General features: G+C 47.6%; 3 protein-coding genes across 3 annotated transcripts in view; 1 reads left to right on the top strand and 2 right to left on the bottom strand.

Annotated features, from left to right (window-relative positions):
• The window catches only part of galnt1 (UDP-N-acetyl-alpha-D-galactosamine:polypeptide N-acetylgalactosaminyltransferase 1), a 46,534-nt gene extending 45,978 nt beyond the window's left edge, over positions 1–556 (top strand). Inside the window, exon 14 of the mRNA XM_079743992.1 lies at positions 159–556. Within this exon, the coding sequence (XP_079600118.1) occupies positions 159–305 (147 nt within the window). The 3' untranslated portion in view covers positions 306–556. The remainder of the gene's footprint in view (positions 1–158) is intronic.
• Positions 557–3,214: 2,658 nt separating this feature from the next.
• On the bottom strand, positions 3,215–15,535 carry tmem245 (transmembrane protein 245). Its single transcript, XM_079732984.1, has 17 exons — positions 14,888–15,535; positions 14,082–14,199; positions 13,494–13,589; positions 13,021–13,125; positions 12,413–12,625; positions 12,097–12,266; positions 9,657–9,761; positions 9,282–9,364; positions 8,692–8,782; positions 8,483–8,581; positions 8,011–8,145; positions 7,790–7,912; positions 7,335–7,480; positions 7,144–7,244; positions 6,486–6,660; positions 4,994–5,188; positions 3,215–4,642 (listed from the first exon to the last, which is right to left on the bottom strand). The coding sequence occupies exons 1-17, from the start codon at positions 15,485–15,487 to the stop codon at positions 4,594–4,596; spliced, it is 2,604 nt and encodes an 867-aa protein (XP_079589110.1). The 5' UTR covers positions 15,488–15,535; the 3' UTR covers positions 3,215–4,593.
• Positions 15,536–16,688: 1,153 nt separating this feature from the next.
• Positions 16,689–20,773, bottom strand: frrs1l (ferric-chelate reductase 1-like; the record flags this gene model as incomplete). The annotated part of the gene is made up of 5 exons (XM_079741892.1): positions 16,689–16,861; positions 17,424–17,670; positions 18,142–18,280; positions 19,390–19,474; positions 20,569–20,773. The coding sequence occupies 5 exons, from the start codon at positions 20,771–20,773 to the stop codon at positions 16,689–16,691; spliced, it is 849 nt and encodes a 282-aa protein (XP_079598018.1).
• Between the last annotated feature and the right edge of the window lie 1,315 nt (positions 20,774–22,088).

Below are 22,088 nucleotides of genomic sequence, written 5' to 3'. Positions count from 1 at the left end.
GAAAAGACAAGAAACGTGGCTGGCATGAATCCGTGTGTAGATGCTGAACCTCCCCATGCGTTGTGTGTGTCTGTGTGTAGAAGCTGACCCTCATCATGCGTTGTGTGTGCCTGTGCGTAGAAGCTGGCCCTCACCATGCGTTGTGTGTGTCTGTGTAGAAGCTGACCCTGGTGCACGTGAACAGTAACCAGTGTCTGGACAAGGCCAACGAGGACGACAGCCAGGTGCCCAGCGTCAAGGACTGCTCGCACGCCCGTGCCCAGCAGTGGCTGCTGCGCAACGTCACGCTCCCAGAGATCTTCTGAACACCTTCCCCGCACATACACATACACAAACAAACACACACACCCACAAACACGACGCCGCGGCGCCACACACACACACACACACACATACACACACACACACACACACACACACACACACACACACACACACACACACACACACACACAAACACACAAACACAGAAGCCCGAAGCGAGCGGGGCAGCCATCCAGCGGTGGCGGAGTCAGGAGCCAGGAGGACAAACGGGACGGTACTACCTCCGGAAGCTCCTGCTCTCCCCGCCCCCCCCCCCCCCCCCCCCCCCCCCCCCCCCATGGACCTCCTCTGGGAGCCCCCCCTCCTGGGGAGACCTCCCGCCCCCCCATCTGGGGAGACGGCCTGGCCCTCTGGGCGGAGTTCAGTTTTAAACATTATGTTGTAGATGTGACCTGCAGAAGGAGACAGAAACTTGCTCCTCCGTGTGACGAGGAGACGGGCGTCGGTGAGATGCTGTGTCCACTGCTTCCCCGGACCCCGGAGTCAAGCCCCTCAACCCGTTACTTTGTTTACTGATCGCCTCTATTGGAAGAGTGCCTGCCTGTTTATCTGTTTGTTTTATGGATGCATGAGCGTGTGTGTGTGTGTGTGTGTGTGTGTGTGTGTGTGTGTGTGTGTGTGTGTGTGTGTGTGTGTGTGTGTGTGTGATAGGGAGGGGGTGGTATTCTGGGAAGAATATATGACAAGGAGTCTGGTGGCTATAGTTGTTTCTTATTTTAATTTAATTTTGTAACAGAGATGAGATATGCGCTCCGGTGAAGTCAAATGAAGAAGTGTATTTGTGTGTGTATGTGCCTTTATGTGTGTGTGACAGGGACAGTGATCCTGTATGCCTCTATATATATATATACAGTTTATATATATTTCTATATAGACTGTGTGAAACCATCCTCTGCAGCAGTGTTTGTCTCCCTCTAGTGTTGCCAGATCCAACCTACAGACTCCAGCCACACCAACCAGAGAAATAATATCACAGGGCTACATAGGACATTAGAGAAGACCCAAAAATAAACATAGGAGCAATGATGCAGGATGGAAACATGAGGATGTTTCTGATATCTTAAAATCTCTAATGTCTTGTCTAATGGTTTTTGCTTTGTTTGAATTGTTTTCCCCGTCTTTGTTTCTGCGGTCCTGTAAGGAGTACCACAGAGTCGTTACTGTAGTCTTACAGACGTTGTTTTTAGAGATGTTGAACATATATCTTCTACAAACACACTCCGCATATCGGACTGCTGGCCACTGTCTGAGGGCTGTTGACCTATCAGAGCCTCTGGTGTCTGGCTCTATGGAGCATCGCATCCCGTTAGGAGAGCAGCAGTGATGTCCGCCGTCGCTCCCTTCTCGTTAATTCTTCCTCATGGCTCTTGGAAGAAACACTCCAAGGGCTTCTTTCTCCGGCGGAGCGTGTGAGCGTGCATGTGGACGCGTTGGTGAATGCGTGCGTGTGTGCCTGAATGAAGCCCGATGCTAACCCTAGCCAAGCTGCTTCCAGGTCACCGAGACTGAGGTCTCTTCTGTCCTTGCGGTTAGTTTTTTTATTTTTATATATATATCTCTATATATATAGAGATATATATATATATAAGCACACGGCGCTCCTAACATAGTTTTAACAGCGGACCACGATTTACTCTGCTTCCATTGTACAGAAAGGGCAAAACAAAAAAAGAACAAATCTTTTCTCAGATTCTGAATGCAGAGGTTTCTCCGCTGCTGTGTGTGCTTGAGGAGCTCGGCGGGTCGGACTGCGGTCGGCCAGCGCAATAATGACGCCTTCCGGATGTTGGGGGAGACCGGGGGGTTCATGCGGTCCTCCTCCGGAGGAGGAGACGCATGGAGGACCACAGGGAAAGAGGTTCACTGGCGGTCCACGTAGTAGAGCGAATCAGCAGACATATCTCCATTCTTAACCGCATATCTCACAATACAGATATACTTTTTACCGCTTATTTTAGGTTTTTTTTTTGACCAGAGAGCAGCTAGGCTCAATCAGTGGGTTTATCTGCGTATCACTCATTCATGCTACCATCTTTTTCATTTTTATTCCTCCTCTCTGACATCTTAGTGAGAGAAGTCATTTCACAGAAAAAAAAAAAAAAACGTTTTTACTATTTCAGCCTTCTCCAGTGGAGAAGGGGTTTACACATAGGTCGGACATTTCATTAGTTCATCTTCGGTGATGGACTTGGTAGTGGATGGTGTTCAGCAGACTGGCGTCTGATGATTGGCTGTATGGTGAGGAGACAGTATTGTTTTGAGTGCTCTGATTTGGGGAAGAAAACACCCAGGCTTCCACACTGAGCTGTTCCAAATGTTGTAGAAAATAAAAGTGAAAAGGTTTACAGAATAAAACCAAGCTGTATCTTTTTTTGTGGTATTAAAAAAAATGTGTAAATAGACGGGGACACAGTGACAGCGGTAAAATATTTTATTTGTATTTTGTTTATCTACACTAAACCACCTCAGTGAGTCCATTCTCAACACTTAAACTAAATGGAGCAAAATGGCGAAGCTGCCCTGAGAAACTGAACAGAGGATGGGCCGCTGTGCCCTTGGCTGAATCAGCCATTAGAGTAGACCTTATTATACAGCAGTATATTTTAAAACATGTCAACCTTAAAACTCCTTCACACACTATTCTACTGAAAAACATGACACTCGTGCACACAAGTACAGTGTGGTGTATCTGGTAATCAAGGTAAAATAACCTGTGCAAAACAATGGCATGCCAGTGGTAAATGCATTGATCCTTCCTTGAGCATAGGGATGGATCGAAGGAGTGAATCAGCCGGTCAGACCCCGCTACACTCAGGCAGGACAGGGAGACCAAAAAGGGAAAGCTTTATTTTTGTTTAAAATAACTTTAGGAAAAGTAAATGGAGCCCCGTTGGTAAAATGGTAATGTTTATTAGATCTGTGCACATATAAAAACATCACAAATCTTCTACCACACATTAACATTACATTAGTGAACCAGTGGAACGAGTCGCCCAACGACCGTACCGAGACGAGTCCCAGTGTGAGTGAGAGTGGGAAGCCAACACAGTAGGCATTCATGAGAATGTATGTGCATCACATACTAATGAATCACAAGTTATTCATTAAAGCTCCAAATGATGTAAACAGTTCCTTAATATTCAGTCATAAAAAAAATAAAACATCCTATTCAACTGTGTTGGTGTTAACCAACACAGTTGAAGTGAATTTGCCAAGTTGGTGTAGTGAATTTGATTTTTTCTTAGAAATACTGGAAGATGGTATGCACATTAGTGTCTGGCATAATTCACCCGTCCTTATTCTTAATATAACCGTGACATGGGCCTTATCCTCATGGGTAGACTGATAGAAATTAGCAGAAAAGTGCTTGTAGAAGGAGTCAGCCAAGCTGTAGTCTTAGCAACACAACGCTACGTGTTGAAACAGACGAGCCATTGCTGAGCTAGTGTGTGTGTGTGTGTGTGTGTGTGGATACCTTTGTGTGTCTGTTTGTCTACAAACACATCAAGACAAAACAAACACAGGCAGCAAAATAAATCCTCCTGAAATATTACAGAACTTGAGTATTTTCTACCTTTGTAACAAGTCACCTAATCAAAACAAATATCTCTGTGGCTATTGTGTCATGTACAGCAAAAGTAGCAGATATAACTAATATTGTTAAATAGGATCAGCAGTACGGACATTAAAACAGAAATATAAACAAAAGGGTACCAAGACCCTGGTCCAGGGGGTATGTGGAAAAAATGAAGCCGTTGAACCAATACCAGAGTAGAACGTAAAAAAAGACTTATTATCTATAAATATATATAATCATTGCTTCAGGAGGAAGAGTTTGAGCCAAACAACTTGTAGTACAAATCTGCTTGATCCAGTTGGACGCCAAGAGAACGAGGTAAGGGCAGCGCCGACCAGACCACGCAAAGCAGCCTCTTCACACTCGATTTTGATCATCAAATTATCTCTAATTAATTTGGCGTTCCCAATCAAATTATGGCCCAAACATTTTCTCATAGCATTTGGCCATTTGTCAGAATAAGAACATTAACATAGGCACTGTGTTCTCCGAGAATTGGATTATTACACTATTAAAAATAGCAAGCTTGTAGTTAATGGTCTCCAAAGGCCGGCCTGCTCTCTAGGATCTTGTTTTCATCACGTGCCTCCTCTGGCCAGAGAAGTTGCCGTCATGGATAAGCAAACATTCCGCAGACGACTTGGTGAGGGCCACCCCTGCTGGGTGAAGACTAGAAGACAGCGACCACTGCCTTACTCACGGGCCTTCTTCAGCACGGTGGGAGTCGAGTCTAGGAACACCCTGGACGTGACACACAGGACAACACGAAGATCAGCCTCATTTAACACAATCCACCACAAAGATTCATCTAAACACTATGTATATACAATTATATTCCCTGGAGGTTAACTGTGCTCCTTAAATCAAGCATTATTTATAAAACTGCTCACTCTATGAAAGAGACAATAAAATAGTCGTAAAAAAATATCAGTAAACACAGGGAGAATCACAGAGATATGGTACACAGGGATTTGCGCTAACACAATAGAAAGTGCTGAACAAGGTAACAACCAATCAGGAACAAAGAAACAGTTGACACTGTGCATGTGCCGGTATGTGCGTGTGCGCCTGCATGCGTGCGTCTGACGGTACCTGCCAGGCCCGAGCGGCCAGGAGGGCTGCACGGGAGTGGGCTGGGTGGAACTGGGGCTGGTCAGCATAGCGCTGTAGATGTTTGCCGCCACCACCAGGATGCACAGCAGGATGGGCCCGATGATGGCGCCCTCCAGGCCCAGGTAGTAGGCCCCGCCGGCCACCGCCAGGCCAGTCAGGTAGGGGTGCCCGCCCCTGGAGGGGAGGAAGACACCAGTCAAGAAATGCAAGCGACAAGAGGACAGCGTAGAGGTGGTTGGGAGGTTTGACTCCCAGCTGAAAGGCCTTCACCCCTAACCCTCTACCTGCTCCTCCATGGCATACGTCTCAACTCACAGTCGTTCACTTTGGACAGGAGTGGCTGTAGTAGGAACTACAACAACGCAAAGACATGTTATATGAATAGGAATATTTTGTAGATTAAAGATACAAAAAACACAAAGCCCTCAAATATTAGTGCAGTATGTAAATAGCCTGGGGTTGTTGGAGAAATATAGAACGGTTACAAACACACCGGTGGCCGAGTGGAGACAGAGACAGAAGCTCACAGAACCAGATAAGCTGATAGGAAGTACAGGCTGCCAAGCTCCCTGGCTGGCTTTGTCTTTGTCAGCACCAAACACAGTCTGTTTGGAGAGATGGGGCTTCACAGGGGGCTGTAGGAATTCAACCGGAGCCAGGGACCACTGGCATCCGGCCAAGGAGCAGCCAGACCCCTGGTGTCCAACACTCTCCCAGTCCCAGAGACGGTCAAATGAGTCTCAGAGGCAGTGCCTTAGCAAAGTGCTACGGCCTGCGCTGAATCTCCTGCTCACTGTCTCTCCTGCCAACTGTCCCTCCTGCTCACTACTGCCTGCAGTCACTCCTGCTCAATATTTCCTACTGTCTCTCCTGCTCACTACGGCCTACTGTCTCTCCTGCTCACTACGGCCCACTGTCTCTCCTGCTCACTGTCTCTCCTGCCCACTGTCTCTCCTGCTCACTACAGCCCACTGTCTCTCCTGCTGACTACAGCCCACTGTCTCTCCTGCCCTGTCTCTCCTGCTCACTACATCCCACCGTCTCGCCTGCTCACTACGGCCTACTGTCTCTCCTGCTCACTACAGGCCTTACTGTCTCTCCTGCTCACTACGGCCTACCTTCTCGCCTGCTCACTACGGCCTACTGTCCTCTCCTGCTCACTACGGCCTACTGTCTCTCCTGCTCACTGTCTCTCCTGCTCACTACGGCCTACTCTCTCTCCTGCTCACTACGGCCTACTGTCTCTCCTGCTCACTACGGCCTACCTTCTCTCCTGCTCACTACGGCCTGCTGTCTCTCCTGCTCACACAGTGGCAGACATAGGGTGACGCACAACAACATATGCGCCAAACAGGCATGAATACACACACACACACACACAAAACTCTAGTGCATATACAAACACACTCACTAACAACAATACACCTCCATTCATACACAAACAGGCTTCATTGATCTGACTGCGCCGCACCCTGAGATGTCCGAGTAGATGGCCGTGTCCACAAAGTAGGTGGGCAGCAGGTGGCAGACGAGCAGCAGCAGGGCCTTCACGCCCTCCCCCTGGGCCAGCCACAGGTCACACACGGCCGGCAGCGCCGCCCAGTAGGTCCCCAGGAAGGGCACCGCACCCAGGATGGCAGCCAGAGCTACACCGGGACAGGGAGAGAGACAGGGAGGCAGGGAGACAGGGAGTCGGGGAGGCAGAGAGACAGGGAGTCGGGGAGGCAGAGAGACAGGGAGTCGGGGAGGCAGAGAGACAGGGAGGAAGAGAGGCAGAGAGACAAGGAGGCAGGCAGACAGGGCGGCAGAGAGACAGGGAGGCAGAGACAGGGAGACAGGGCGGAAGAGAGACAGGGAGACAGGGAGGCAGAGAGACAGGGAGGCAGGCAGACAGAGAGACAGGGTGAAAGGGAGTTGGAGAGATGGGGAGATAGGGAGGCAGAGAGACAAGGAGACGGACAGAGAGGGAGACAGGGAGGCAGAGAGAGAGACAGAGAGGCAGAGAGAGACATGGAGATGGGGAGACAGAGAAGGGGAGGATGTCGCATAGAAATGGTTACCGACTTTGGTCGAGAAAGGCATAATGAGCTGTGTATCGCAATGAAAACAAAGGAAGCCAGTGCACCCACCGGACGGGATGAAGACGATGTTGATGCCGAATATAGTGTGCGTTAGCCAGGTGTAGAGACCGTAGAAGGCAGCCATTTTCAGAGAGGCGTCAAATACACCTCTAGTATAAGACACACAGACACACAGGTCAGGCACCTTTTACCACCACCACCCCACACCATTCAGGCTCCAGCGGGGCGTGGCAGCGCACCTGATGGCCTCCTCCACTGACTGGCCGATGATGTTTGAGGACGGCCCGGGCTGGGACAGGGGCGTGAGGTTGATGATCCACTTGACGGGCTTGTAGTACTCCCCGCTGGAGCTCAGCAGGTAGAACAGGGTGGTGAGGAAGATCACCTGCACACAAAAACACAACGAGACACATTCAACACGCCCTCCAGAACCGGCCTTGCTGATTCCAACCTGAAGAAGAGTCATTCACTCTGCACACAAGATCACCCTTCTAAGGGGTCCTAGACTCTTAATGGGACCCTTTTGTCTGTTGAAGGGCAGAGGGTTCAGGGATCTGTCAAGTCTTCCCACGACCTGAACATGGACCCAGGAAGCCATTGGAGAAAGGAAGTGTAAAGCCCTTGACCTGACCGGTGTCTGATGACATTACTACAACAGACCTTAAACAGGACGTTAAGAGGCAGCAGCACTCACCAGACTCAGGACAAAGTTGAGTAGTGCCGTGCCGCTGTGGAACAGAACGGTCAGCAGCGTGGTGGTCGTGGAGATGAGAAGGCCCACGTTGCGACTCATCACCACCCACAAGGACTCCAGGATCTGTCAGGGAGAGAAGTGTCAGCAGCAAGCACTCATCCTGAAGGCTAGGGTCCTGTGTGACGCCGGGAGGGTGGGATGGGCCTGTGGGGCAGACGCACCGACAGCAGGGTCTCGATGTTCTCCTGTGCGAAGGAGGCCACGTCCTTCCAGTCTAGGATGTCCGTCCCCAGCCAGCTGTTCTGCCTCTGGGCAGACACCTTGTGGCCGCGCGGCCGGCCCGACTGGGTCACGTTCTGGAACACAAGGCGCTGCTTTAGGACGCTTTAGAAAACAACATGCAGACCATCTACTGTATTACTGGAGCAGGGACATTTGGTGGCGCAAAATACCCTTGGGTGTTTTCGAAGAGATGGATTATTTTATTATTCGCTCCATATTCAATAGAATTATAGCCAAACAGAAATTAAACTGAGCATATTTCAAATACATTTGTTAAATTATGTACTAATTCACTTATTTACAGAAGAACAATACAAAATACAAAACATACATTTTCTTAGTTTAATGGGCCGTTTGAAATCCATGTGAATGCAGTGTGATCAGACACTGCCCGACCGCTCCCCCAGTTACCTTAACAAACCAGGAATGGTACAGTCTGTCCCAGAGCTCCAGGACCTGCTTCTCGATGACGTCTGTGTGGTTCACCTTGTCTCCCAGCATCTTATGAAGCTGAGCAGGAGGAACACAAACCCCAACAAGAGAAGCGACACATGATCACTGCCTTTCTTACTCTCCTTCAACCTGTGGTGTTCCTACGGTGCGTCAGTTCAAACCCTCACCTTCTGCGTGATCCACTCCCTCCCGTGCTGGTAGACGTTGGTGGCTGCTGAGTTCAGGACCTTCTGCACCACACAGGCCTCCGGCAGCCAGCTGGAGAGGGCCACCAGGTCACCAGGAGGCATCAGGAGGTCCAAGGGTAGAGAGCACAGGGGGGAGAGTTCACCAGGGGGTCCGCTAAAGGGGCTGGGACTCCCATCAGCACTACCTCCACTCAAGGTACAGGTGGGAGACCCCCAAAGCGCTGAGGTCTATACCGACAGTGGTCAGCAAGCGGTCATTACGGAGTGAGTGGTGAGCTGACACTAGTATTTGGTGTGGGGAAGTGAAGCTCGGCAGTTGTGTTTCTTGTATGGAGCCCCCTGCCACGCAATATTAGGGCAGTTTCCCTGCCGAGGGAAAGAATGGACAGACACACAGTGGACGCAACGCTAATGGCTCCGAGGGGGCGGGGGGGGGCACTCAAGGGTAACAACGGGGAAACAACAGGGAGGAGAGGACATTGGAACCGGTGTTTGACAAACTACGGAGAGAGAGGCTCAGGGGGAGAGGGGGAGAGGCGGCAAGGCGGCACCCCTCTGAGAGATCGTACTTGGCCCACTCGGGGTGGTTGGATACTGTCTCGTTGATCAGGTTGCTGGTGACGTCGATGATGTGCGCGCTCTCGTGGTGGACCTAAAATGAGCAAGAGAGACCAAAGCTGTTGGACCGTATTACACCACTGACCTTGAAATGGATCTCCCCTGACTCTGTGACCTGGAGTGACATCAGAGCTCTAAGGCAGCACGGTATCGGAGGAGCCCCAAAACGTCTGCTGTAGCCACTTCATTATCAATGTATTATTATATTTGTCTTACTTTGACCTGAATTACTGGTTTTTATCGCTGAGACAAAAATACAGCTCAATATGTTTTTCCATCCTTGTAAACTACTACAGCAAGTATGAAGAGACCAGATAGAGACGTACCATGGCAGTGAGGAGCAGAGCCATCAGCAGGGTGCCGGTCACCAGTAGGAAGATGATGAAGATGCTGATGATTTTATCCAGGGAGCGTTCCAACCATACGATCATCTGGACAGAGGGGAGGGAGATAGAGACAGAGAATAGTAGGAGTTTATTATTATTATTAGAGACCAAATACATCCAGTGATTGGACACATGGAGAAACCGTTCTTTTGAAGCTCTGATTAGGGCCCTGGCCCAGATTCGGCGCTGTCATCTTGGACCCTGAGGACGAGGCTCACTGAATGGACCAGAGGTCAGTCTATAAGCATGACACACACATACACCAACACACATGACTGCATTGATGCACGTGCATGTTTGCTTGCTTGCTAATGTATTACGATAGTACGTAGTACGATTCTAAAGGAAAGACTAGTTGAATTATGTTAGAAATATATATTCTGTGTCCAAAAATAGAATCCAGGTTTCCCATTGTTCCAACCTTTTTGTAAGAGCCAACATAAAGCTTAGTATAGCAGTATAGCAGCATATTTTTAATGCCTGTGTGTACTTCTGTTTTGAAGTTGGTGTTAAGATTTAGTTCTTGACGTCAGTGACAGGACAAACGCCGGATGTAAGTGATAGTGATGCTGAAACTCAGTGCTGTACTGAGGAATAGGAGCATTTGACTCTCTGCATTAGCCATGTTAGGGCATACCCCATGTGTTCACTTGAACTGTGGGAAGGCCGACCTATTGGGTTGATGTTCACTTAATCTTCCCTCCCCAACACTAACAATCTGCCCCTTCCCTAGCAGAAGGCCTCCATCAATAGCAGCCCCTGACAGTGGTTCCCCTCTACGTCCACATGTTAACCACACCCTAGGTCAGATTAGAACATTTAAAGTGACCCCTACATAGTTAGAGGCATTCATTCAGTGGTAAATCAAGATGTGAAAACATCACTTCAGCACGAGGGGAAACACTACCCAGCCCACCATCCAAACAAATCTGTTAACCCGCACAACTCTGCCTGGCTTTGTTCACAACAACCAATCAACCATGCAGCTCACACACTCTGAGGCCGCCCAGCCAATCATCTCAAGCTAGGGAAGGGGCTAAGGACCTGATGAGCTCCCATGGCCCCTGCCTTGGCTTCAACGACACAATTAAAGCAAGAAGCATGGTGGGGGGAAGGGAAGGGGCGGGAGGGGCGTCAGTGGAGGGCGAGAAGGACAGAAAGCCTGGATGAGTGGGTGATGACAGTGGATGGTAGAGCGTCAGGCCAGCTGCTAACAGTGTGCTCACACGTACGCACGCACACACTTCCTCTCACCACACCTCTCCCTTTCTACTCATGAACTCCCCCGTCATTACCTTCTCGTTAAGCCATTGCCAGAGCTTTGGGAAGAGACAAAGAGACACGAGGGTTATTATCTGAGCTGTTTTGTGTGGGTCAGTCATCCCAAAGAAATGCGAAGCACCCACCTCTGTCTGGGTGCAGGCAATACAAGAGGAAGGAAGACACAGACAGGAGCAGGCAGGCTTCCACACTGGATTGGCAAAACAATTGATCCTTGTTGTTATATCTATGTCACGACACAAGGATGTGTCCATATTAGGTCATTGTGTCATTGTGTGGTCCTCTCTGGGGTGTGAAATACAGCGTTCACTGCAGACAGCCCAGTTCTGGTTTCCAACCCCAGCCCCTGTTTGTCAAGTTGGTCTGTATAGGTGTGTGTAATACTATGCATGGATTCGTTGGGTAAGTGTTGTTGCATGCTGTGTTGCAGAGCTGGCAGAGTCACCTCAAGAACATGAAAACAGTTGAAGCCTATTTTTCTTAAGTCAAACAGTGTGGAGGCAGAGAAAAATGTTTCAACAAAATTATCTATAGTATTGGAGCACCATTAAATTAAAGAAAAAAGTCTGCTAGCTGCAAAATATGGCAACCTGATCTTGCCTGAAACGAAAACAGCTAGCCTGCTAACAATGATAGCATGTGGGCATGCTGACATTTTTACATGGCAATGCAGTGTGTGTGTATGTGTGTGTGTGTGTCTTTGTGGGTGTGTGATCTAAGTAAGTGCGATATAGTGAGTGTGTGTAAGACAGAGTGAGTGAGTGTTTGAGGGAGTATTACAGAAGAAACCACCCACCTCCATAATCCGTCGACTGTTGTTAAAGCTAGCAAAGGTAGCTTTTGTCATACGTTTTACTTTTTTTATCACAGCTCTGGCCCTTCAAGCAACATATTTTTTTTGATTAACATACATTGAGGACTGGTTTCTGTGTATATATTGTCAATTTGGAATAACATTTAATTTTGGAATAACATTAACATTTGAATGAAATTATGGAAATAAAATTGGTTTAAAAGATGAGTTGATTTTTTTAATTGTTATCCCAGAGGATTACAGACAGTACCCTAAACCAACAGACTGTTACCCTGCACCAATTACCTTGGTGTCACTGCGGAGCAGGAACTGAGCCAGCCCTTTGATTGGTCCAGGCAGAAGGGCCTCCTGTCGCTCACGCACAAACTGCTCAAGCACCGCCCACCAGGAAGCCAGCCTGCGCTCTGCAAAGCCCTTCAGGCCAAAGCGAAGCACCAGCTTCTTTATCACCCAAACTAGAACAGAAACACATGGCCTCATTAACAGTGTCTGTGTCTATATGTGTGTGTGTGCGTGCGTGCGTGTGTCTGTGTGCGTGCGTGTGTCTGTGTCTTTGTCTTTGTCTGTGTCTTGTGTGTGTGTGGGTCTGTGGGTGTCTAACCAGCCACAGGGATGGGAAGGAGCTGCAGGATCCATAGGTTGAGCCAGACCTGGACCAGCACGAAAGCCCAGACCAGCAGCACAAAGTAGATATCGCTGGCTCTCTGGGAGCGTTTCACCTTGGGGAAGAGGGAGCTGGGGACCGAGCGGGAGGCACTGGGGAACCCGGGGGTACTGTGAATAGGACCGGGGCCCAACGAGTCCACACCAGAGTCTGGGTTGGGTGAGTGGGAAGAAACATGAGCAGGAAGGATCAATGTAAGCATTGCATGAGAATGGTATTCATCCATGGCATTGGAAATATCCAATTGCGTTTGACTTGGAAAGTAATGAAGACAAGACAAATGATTATAAATAATTGTTGTGGCGAATATTTTCTCACTTTGTCCTATAAACTCCCCATATAAAGAGTGAAATGTGTTATCATATATTGTTTGTATTCTGTATAAGTATGTATTATAGAGGAGAAAATACACAGTCAAGTTGTCCACAATCAAATATACAAAGAAAACCAACAGGTGGGGTAAAAGAAAGAATGAAAACAAGAAATACGACAACTAACTAACAAACAAAGCGACAGTCAGACATCCAAGAGGTCAGAGGGCGGACCTGTGGCTGGGTCCCCCGTCTGGGGCTTCATGCGGAGGTTGGAGCAGGAGATGGCCATGTAGATGGTGTTGGCAGCGAACGACAACACCTGCCCAGACAACTCTCCTAAGGACAAAGAATTAGCTCATTCAGCTTAGGCCTGCAGGACAAACGGAGACCACCTGGATGTCAAATGTTTGCATCTCTGTACGTGTCTGTATTTGGCTGTATGTGCTTTAAGGTTGGATTCCACTTCAGCATGCATGCATAACCCTCAGCCCCAGGCGGTTATAGGCCTCTCCTACTGAGTGAACGCTGGCTTAGGTACACCATGACAAGAACTACATTGGTAGTTCTCACTAGGTGAAACAGCTGTTTTTAAAGGGGACACAACTGGCCAGATCAAGAATTCCTGCATGTGATGACTCATCAATGGGGTTCTTCATCATATCGTGTGTGTGTGTGTGTGTGTGTGAGTGTGTGTGTGTGCTCACCTTTACCAGGGGCCGGTGGCTTCTCCTGCGAACCCACAACCAGCAGTATGACTACAACCACAAATATGGGGACTCTCCACGAGCCGGTGAGCGACACTGGAGAGTGGGAGGAAATGGTTTGTGGCTTACTAAACAAACAATAACGTGGTTTGCATTGCTTTTCCTTTCACTCTCTCTCTCTCTCCCTCTAGTCTTGACATTCAAAAATCTCTCCGTCACTTTTGACATTTCCGACCCTAAGTTTAACACCATGTACACTGCTGCTATAAATACTGAGGCATGCATTTCCTGATGCAAGTGAGAGAGTGAGAGAGAGTGTGTGTGTGTGTGTGTGTGTGTGTGTGTGTGTGTGTGTGTGTGTGTGTGTGTGTGTGTGTGTCTGTTTAAAGATCTCAGTTTTCTTCAGGAGCAAGCTTGCTCCTAATGTCGGAGCCTTAAGTCAGGCAGTCTCTGAGGCTGTAAGGGTGTGATGCTTCACATATAAAAATGACTTGACCTTGGCTTAAAAAATAGATGCTGGTTTTTCATCTACGCTTCACCAAAACAGGTTCTCCCTTCACTCCAAACACCAGCCCCACTCCTGCTCACCGAGGTAGAAGAGGAGGACAGCCCAGACGGGTACAGACACGGCCCGCAGGTAGCGCTCCGTGCTAGGGCTCCACTTGAAGGCTACCGCCAACATGTAACCCCCCACCACTGTGCACACCTGGGGGGGAGAGAGAGAGCGAGAGCGAGAAGAGAGAGGTGAAAATAGAGTAATTTTAACACAATTTTGAAATTGTGTTAAAATGAAAGGATGTCTGAATGCTCTGCTGAATAAAAAGTTGTAGCCCCCTACCCTACATTCAAAAGAGCAGTTATAACACTTTAATAGTGCCCTGTTATGCAAATACGCCCTTAGTTTTGAATTGGCTCTGTTTAATCAACGAGGTCTAACCCCAACACACAAAGACATCGTAATTGAATACAGAATCATACTCTATTTATAGGGACAGGCTCTGAGTACTCTATTGGCGTCTTTAAAGGGCCTGGCCTTCTAAAAATGTATACTGTATTTCATAATCTGTAAGTATGACGGTGCTTGGGGCATCTCAAACCACGCGATAGACTACATTGAGAAATACTAAATCATACATACTGACGTTGCTGGAAAACCGCAATGTTATCTTATCATGCCAGAGAAGCTTGCAACCTTGCATAACCAATGCTGGGGAAATGGTTTACGTGTATAAAGCGTGGTCGCCTCAACCATCCTGTAGTGTACTGCCTCCTTCGAATCCAATTAGTCTCCGTTGTTGTTACTGGGACGGGGGGCGTGCCCACCCCTGACTCACCCAGACACTCACCCGGGCCCTGACTCTTCCCAACTCACCCCTGACTCTCCCGAAACTCACCCACACGGAGTGGAAGCAGTCCAGCGCGCTCCCGATTACTGTGCAAACGTGCCCGATGATCACCTCCATGCCGATGACTCTCCAGAACAGGTAGAAGAAGTAGATTAGCGGGGCCCCTGCCCCGATCACCAGCAGCACAGTGAGCCGCTCCAGTACCAGTTTCCCCAGAGCATCGATCCCACGGTTGACACACCACACGGGGACCAGCAGCGTCCCGACCACGATGGGCGTCCCAGTGTCCTGGAGGCCGCTCAGCCACGACCGGCCCAGGCGGGCCAGGGAGTGCTTGAAGGGGTGGAGGAAGGTGCCGCACAGCACGGCCCACAGCAGCGGCCGGAGGAAGGCTTCCAGAATAAAGTAAACTAGGACAGTGGCTCCGCAACAGCTAGCCACGAAGATCATAGCCCCCGTGTTGTAGAAGGCCTGCTTGATGTTCTTGTCGAATTTAAGGGACGACGGCTGGGAGAGTAGTTGGCTCATCATGCCGACTGCTGGCTGGACGCTCTCGGAGAAGGAGGCGAAGTAAGGCCGGGTTTTCGGAGGACTCGCTGGGGGAGAGACAGCAGCTGTCTCCTGCCCAGTATCCTCCTCATCTGCCATCTTCTCCGGTTTCGTCCCGTCTCCCTTTCGCCCGTTCCGAGCAGCGATCCGACCGGGAACAACTTGTGACGTAGGACCACCGGTGAAACATTCACAAGGCGTGATGGGTAATGTAGTTTATTGTTTAACATGGACAATTTGCAGAAAGTTTCAAACTGTAAGTCTCGTTTTATAAACATTTTCATTAGGATTAAAGTTAGAGAAAACGCACTTGGCAGGAAAGACATTGACATAAAAACTTGAATTGATGTGGCTATCCTTTATTCATAGCCATATCGAAGACGGTTGATGTCGCAGTACCAACAGGAAGCCTCTTCACAAAAGCGGTTTTGATACTTTTAATGAGGCCTCTTTGGACCCAACAGCTGCCTACCTGCTACACCGACAACTATTATTTTTTAGCAATATTTTTAAGCATTTAGTGTTATTGCTTCAATAAACTGTTAGAATCTTGTATTCAAAAGTGTACATGCACACTGTGTACACAGACAACGTATAAGTCTGCCTTGAAAGCAAGTAAACACGCACGCACGCACGTACACGCGCGCACACACACACACACACACCATCATGAAAACAACAAAGAAACAAATAGATAGCCAATTTGCTAATTATTTAAATAAAAGGGAAACGTGTGTTTCTGTGCAGAATGATGTTATTTTAAACAAGAAGCTTACTGTAGAGAATGATGTTATGCTTTGACGTTATTGCTTCGCAACGTCAGGCTGGGATGTGCACTTTTGTCTGTAAATATTTATTTTAGACCAGGTAGAATAAAGATGAATAAAAGGTTATGCCCATCTCTCTCATGTACTCTGACGTGATCCTCCATTGCATGAAGTATTTCTTCCCCTAGTTCTCATGGACACATATGAAGCACTTATATTCCTCTATGTAACAATTAAAATACAAACGTCTGATCCCTTTAAAACAATAAGACTACTATAGTAGCCTCTCGGCACATAGTGTGCTCTCAAAATATCACTATGCTCTAGCCAAGATCCACAATATACATTTGGTATAGTGATTACAGAAGGGACCTTGTTAACTCTAATGCTGTGTCAGCTGTGCGTATAAAGCATGTTCTCTTCGTAAGTTGTGGCACTGTGAATAATTGGCAAATATTTGTATTGCTTTCCTCCTCACCCCTGCTGTTTTGTACTACTTTTTTAACCTATTTTCAGCCTTCTCCTGTAGCCGGCTAGGGAGTGCCCATCAGAAGGTAGAAGGTGAGGGCTACGATGAGCAGGAGGCAGAAGGGGGAGTTGAAGGTCTGGTAAGCTGTGGAGGGCATGAAGAGGTCCTCGTACTTATAGATGCTGACCATGCGGTCGCTGACCGGAGGGGCGTCGATGTCATGCCTGGTGATGGAACCTGTGGTCAAGAATAGGAGGATCTTTTTTAATTTTTATAAAATGATTGGTTTGGTTTAAATAAAATTAAATCTGGTTGTAGACAATACAGAGTTGTGTCAGATATAGAGGGGGAGGGGCCTTACAGGACACCGATGTTTTGTAAAATGTATCTCAAAAGACTGGCCAGTGTAAAAACTCACTTAACAAATATCCCTTCCGAAAGCTTCATACATTCTCTTTGCTTCAATATCTCCGTAACAAATCAGGAAACCAAGCACTTTTGTTTTCTGGCCCAGGCCACCAGAAGTTCTGCCAGCAGGACTTTTAGTTCTGAGATCAGGTGTGGTGGAGAAGAAGGAGTAGGATTCTGTGCTCTGTTTTCAAACCCCTAATCCCTACCTGCTCCTAACAACGCCCCATGTATCTCTACCTGCATCAAAAAAGATGGATCCTATAAACAGACATATCCAAAATAAAGATGTTACGCTAAAAATTAGGAAAATAAAGTTGGTTATTTTGGACAAAACATCCGCATTGACTCATGGAGGGGTGGACGATCGAGGAGGAAGGAGTGAGCATACCTTGTATGGCTGGCCCCCAGGCGAAGAGGTAGTACCAGGAGAGGTGCAGGTCCACCAGCGTTTCCTCCCGCGGGACGTACAGCGGGCGTTTGAAGCGGCAGGTCACCCGGTTGCTCTCGAACACGCCCTCCTCGTCGCGGGCTGGGTTCCTCTTGATCTCCTTGGCCCACTGACCCACGTTGTAGAAGTGATGGATGCGCACACGCCCGTTGTCGTCATGGACACAGCCCATGACGTCATCTCCGCCCTGTGTATTTAAATGATATGAGAAAAGGTCCCAGAAAGGAGAGTGAGTATAGGAAGTATTCTACTGCTCCAACACACCAGGTATAAGTGTATCACGTCACGCGGAGTGCTGCGCCAAAGACCTTCAGCTCATTGTGGTAAGTGGTTTCTTTAAGGTGGTGGACCTCTTCTAACCTTCTGCAATGTACATCTGTATGGATGTGTCCTGCACATGATTACAATTATTAAAATGTATGCTATTGATCTTAAATAACTAATTGTATTTTCAGATGCCTTACATGTAATATGTGATTTATCGCATTGTATCAAATATGATATAAGCAAATAAATTGTGGAATACCATTGGCGTTCGTTTTAAAACTATGCTATTTAAACAATTGCTGTATGTTAAAGGCCCAGAACCCTAGAACAGCATCTTCACCAGAGAGAGTCCCAGACGAGGGCTCTAGGTGCGCTGGTAACAAACACACACCATCTTTTTATCGGAGGAGAAGCCCACAGCGACCCAGCCATCGGTGTCCGCACTCATCTCGTACTCCACGTCGGTGCCGATGCGCCGGTAGCTCAGGAAGTAGTCGCACGTCTCTGCATCGCAGCCAGGCTTCCCGTACCTGCATGGAGGAAGAGATTTAAAGGTGGTATGGGTGACTTATAGGGGTCAAAATGGGTGACTTATTTAGGTCAATATGGGTGACTTATGTGGGTCAATATGGGTGATTTAAAGGGGTCAATATGGGTGACTTATATAGGTCAATATGGGTGACTTATAGGGGTCAATATGGGTGACTTATATAGGTCAATATTGGTGACTTACAGGAGTCAATATGGGTGACACCATGGAAACCGTAATGGTGGTTAAGGTTTAGAAAGTGTCAGTTTAAAAAATTTTGATCCTGGATCCTCCCTCATTCATCTCTTTTTATTTATTATTAAAAGAAGACAAAACAGGGATAGATATGTAATGCAAGTTAAATGATCAATTGCCCACTAATGTCAAATCCTAGTGTGGGCTAGCCCTCTGACCCTCTTGGTTAGAGGGATACTAACATGTAGCTCCCTACCCTGATGCAGCCCTTGGTTAGACGGATAGTAAGATGTAGGTTTCTAACCTGATACAGCCCTTGGTAAGAGGGATAGTAAGGTGTAGCCTCCTAACCTGACACAGCCCTTGGTTAGAGGGATAGTAAGGTGTAGCCTCCTAACCTGATACAGCCCTTGGTAAGAGGGATAGTAAGGTGTAGCCTCCTAACCTGACACAGCCCTTGGTTAGAGGGATAGTAAGGTGTAGCCTCCTAACCTGATACATTCCTTGGTTAGAGGGATAGTAAGGTGTAGCCTCCTAACCTGATACAGCCCTTGGTTAGAGGGATAGTAAGGTGTAGCCTCCTAACCTGACACAGCCCTTGGTTAGAGGGATAGTAAGGTGTAGCCTCCTAACCTGACACAGCCCTTGGTTAGAGGGATTGGAAGGTGTAGCCTCCTAACCTGACACAGCCCTTGGTTAGAGGGATAGTAAGGTGTAGCCTCCTAACCTGATACAGCCCTTGGTTAGAGGGATAGTAAGGTGTAGCCTCCTAACCTGACACAGCCCTTGGTTAGAGGGATAGTAAGGTGTAGCCTCCTAACCTGACACAGCCCTTGGTTAGAGGGATAGTAAGGTGTAGCCTCCTAACCTGATACAGCCCTTGGTTAGAAGGATAGTAAGGTGTAGCCTCCTAACCTGATACAGCCCTTGGTGACTCCACAATCATGGACTTTGATCCTGGCAAAGGGGTCCACTGGCGGTGCAGTGGGGAAAGGATACCCTGCAATAAACACATAAAGACACAAGTGTTTTTAGTTAGTTGGTGGAACAAAAACACACAACAGCATAATCATTTATTTTAATAATTTCACAAGCTTATTTAAAAGATATAAAGGATATACAGGTAATTGTGCACAAATGGGGGGAAAGAGAGAAAGAGAGGGAGAGAGAGGGGGAGAGAGAGGGGAGAGATAGAGTGTGAGAAAGAGCGAGAGAAAGAGAGCGAGAGCGGGACAGAGAGAGAGAGAGAGAGAGAGAGGTATGAGATGAAGACAACTGGTAAAGATAACACGGTAAAAGGAAATAACCATGAAACAGTAAGTGAGGCTGAGTGAGGAATACGTGAGGTACAGATCTCAAGTGTTCAGTCATTCCACATTTCATGTAAGACTCGTCAAGTTGGTCAAACAAGGTCTAACCTCAAAAGAGGTTGAAGAAGCAGTTGAAGAGTTTCAGCTTTAAATTACCCCTGGTGCCTATTTTTGCAGGGTAGAAGCATCAACTAGGGTTCAACCATCTGTCCATGATAATGCATCCTATCCTACCCTCTCCCTAACCCCCCTCCATCCTCTCTCCCTCTCTCTCCCTTCATCATTACACAGTGATGGATGGACCATGTCCTTTATTTGTTAACCCTCTTGGATGAGACTCCCGGCAAGGTCTCTCTGCCTTTTTTTAATCTATTCTTCTAGAACAACCTCTGCACTCCTCTATTTTGTCCCCCACTCTATCTCCCTCTCTCTCACTCTGTCCTTTTCTCTCTCCCACTATCTCTCTCTAAAATGCTGTATCAAGTTGCTTCTGTGGTGTTAGAGAATTGTCCTGTACAGACAGAGGCTGGAGAAAAGCCAGTGACCAGTGGGGGAACTGGCCTGGGTGCTGAAAGGGCCAATATGTGTGACAGCATCAGTCCTTGCAGAACACCCAGCATTATTTGAGTTATATTGTGAATATGGGCTGTTAGTTAAATTAACAGTAACATCATGTGTCAGCAAAACCCAGTGACTACAACGATTACTTTGGCTACTGACAGTCCTATGCATTCCCATGCAGTTCTTCTTCTAGTCTAGCTGCAGTCAGATCATAGGATATTACCGTCGTCTGACAGATGCCTCGATTCGAGGAACTCGGAGGCGAAAGTCCCGTACGAGTCCTTGTGGTGCTCCTTGTGGCCCGGCTCTCCGTGGTCTCCGTGGCCGCCTCGAAGCGCTCCCTCGTCGGTCGGGCTCGGCGCGACTCCCCGCCACACGGTGTGGCTCACTAGCACCCATAACTGTACCAAATGCCACATTGAAATCATTGCCAACAGCGGCAGTAGATTTTCTATGTAAAATGCGAAAAAAGCCTCATTGTTAATGGAAGCCTGTTTCTTACTGTGTCTTCGTACGCACCGATCGCATATTAAACGCTTGATGTTTTCCTTTATCGCGGTTGATCCGCAGAATACCCCACTGAAAGGTTCACGACGATGAGCTCGATGGGCAAATAGATTAGATTAGTGATCTTAGCTAGCCTATCTATTTCAGCAACACGTTTAATCCTCGTGGGAAACTGATCCCAGGGCATCAACAGCTCATCCGATCACATCTCAGTCCATTTTTTCGGGTTGTATGAATGATGATGAACGGTCTGGAGCGACCCCCTCGTCTCTGGATCCAGTCAATCAGGGCGCTGTCCAATAGGGAGACGAGACGTGGGCTCTTGATGAGCGCTCTGATGTTGCCTTCTGCCTTATTTGATGGAAAATTCGCTGTGTAACCTATTTAATCTCTTTTATTATTTGATATATTAATTTCATTGTCATTTTTTGTGAATAGGTTAGAGAATGTCACGTTTTAGTCTAATTAAGCATTGACTAAATAACCTGATTATTGAAAACAAATAAATTGGTTTAAACAGGGTTACATAGGCTATTGAGATGGATACAAACAATGGAGTCTAAATAAAAAAAAAATCCGCACAGTAGGCATAGTCAGGGACATTCTTCATCTTAAAATGCTAGCCACGAGATGCGATAGGCCTATTAAACAATTATTCGCCGAAGGCGAAGTGAATAGTGACTATTCATGGAGCTTTAGGCGAATAATTGTTGTAGTATATAGCCTACTACAAGTGAACACTCAAAAAGAAACAAGATAACACTTTTTGTCGGGATTTATGTTTTTATTAGCGATTTATTTGTTTTTATTAGCGTGACGAGACGGTCATTTTGCGATGAAAACGATATCCCGAGTTTTAAATCTCAGTCATGGGATAGTGTCCAATATGCCGAGATAGCGAACCAATCTGAGAAATGGCAGTTGACATCTCCCACCTGGTGGCAAGGACGGCGGTGAAGCTGCTGAAGTTCTCCGGGGAAACGCAGCTTGAGCCGAACCTTGCCCAGTTCCGGCTTGTTGAGTGGCACAACGGCTAAAAAAAGCCCAGCGCGCGGAGACAGGCGCATCTGTCCCACCTAAAAACTATACCGGGGGAGATATATATTTTGAAAGCGCAACACAGCGTCTTGTCACCGCTTCTTATTCTAAAAAACTGGATAATTGAGCGTGCAATTAAAGAATTGATTTGATATTTATCAGTTCATTACTGCCATTCAAAATGTGTTTTCCTTTAGA

Source organism: Pollachius pollachius (genome assembly GCF_949987615.1).
Source record: "Pollachius pollachius genome assembly, chromosome: 1".
Taxonomy (NCBI): Eukaryota; Metazoa; Chordata; class Actinopteri; order Gadiformes; family Gadidae; genus Pollachius; species Pollachius pollachius.
Note: the sequence above shows the minus strand (reverse complement) of the source record. Positions and strands in the feature narration are given on the sequence as shown.

Bases quoted from the DNA above. Each gene is read 5' to 3' on its own strand.
- tmem245 (XM_079732984.1), bottom strand. From the start codon at position 15,487: ATGGCAGATGAGGAGGATACTGGGCAGGAGACAGCTGCTGTCTCTCCC. The intron at 8,783-9,281 runs GTACGATCTCTC...GGCCCTCTCCAG, and splicing joins AACCACCCCGAGTGGGCCAA to CTGGCTGCCGGAGGCCTGTG. The intron at 7,245-7,334 runs GTGCGCTGCCAC...GTCTTATACTAG, and splicing joins TCAGTGGAGGAGGCCATCAG to AGGTGTATTTGACGCCTCTC.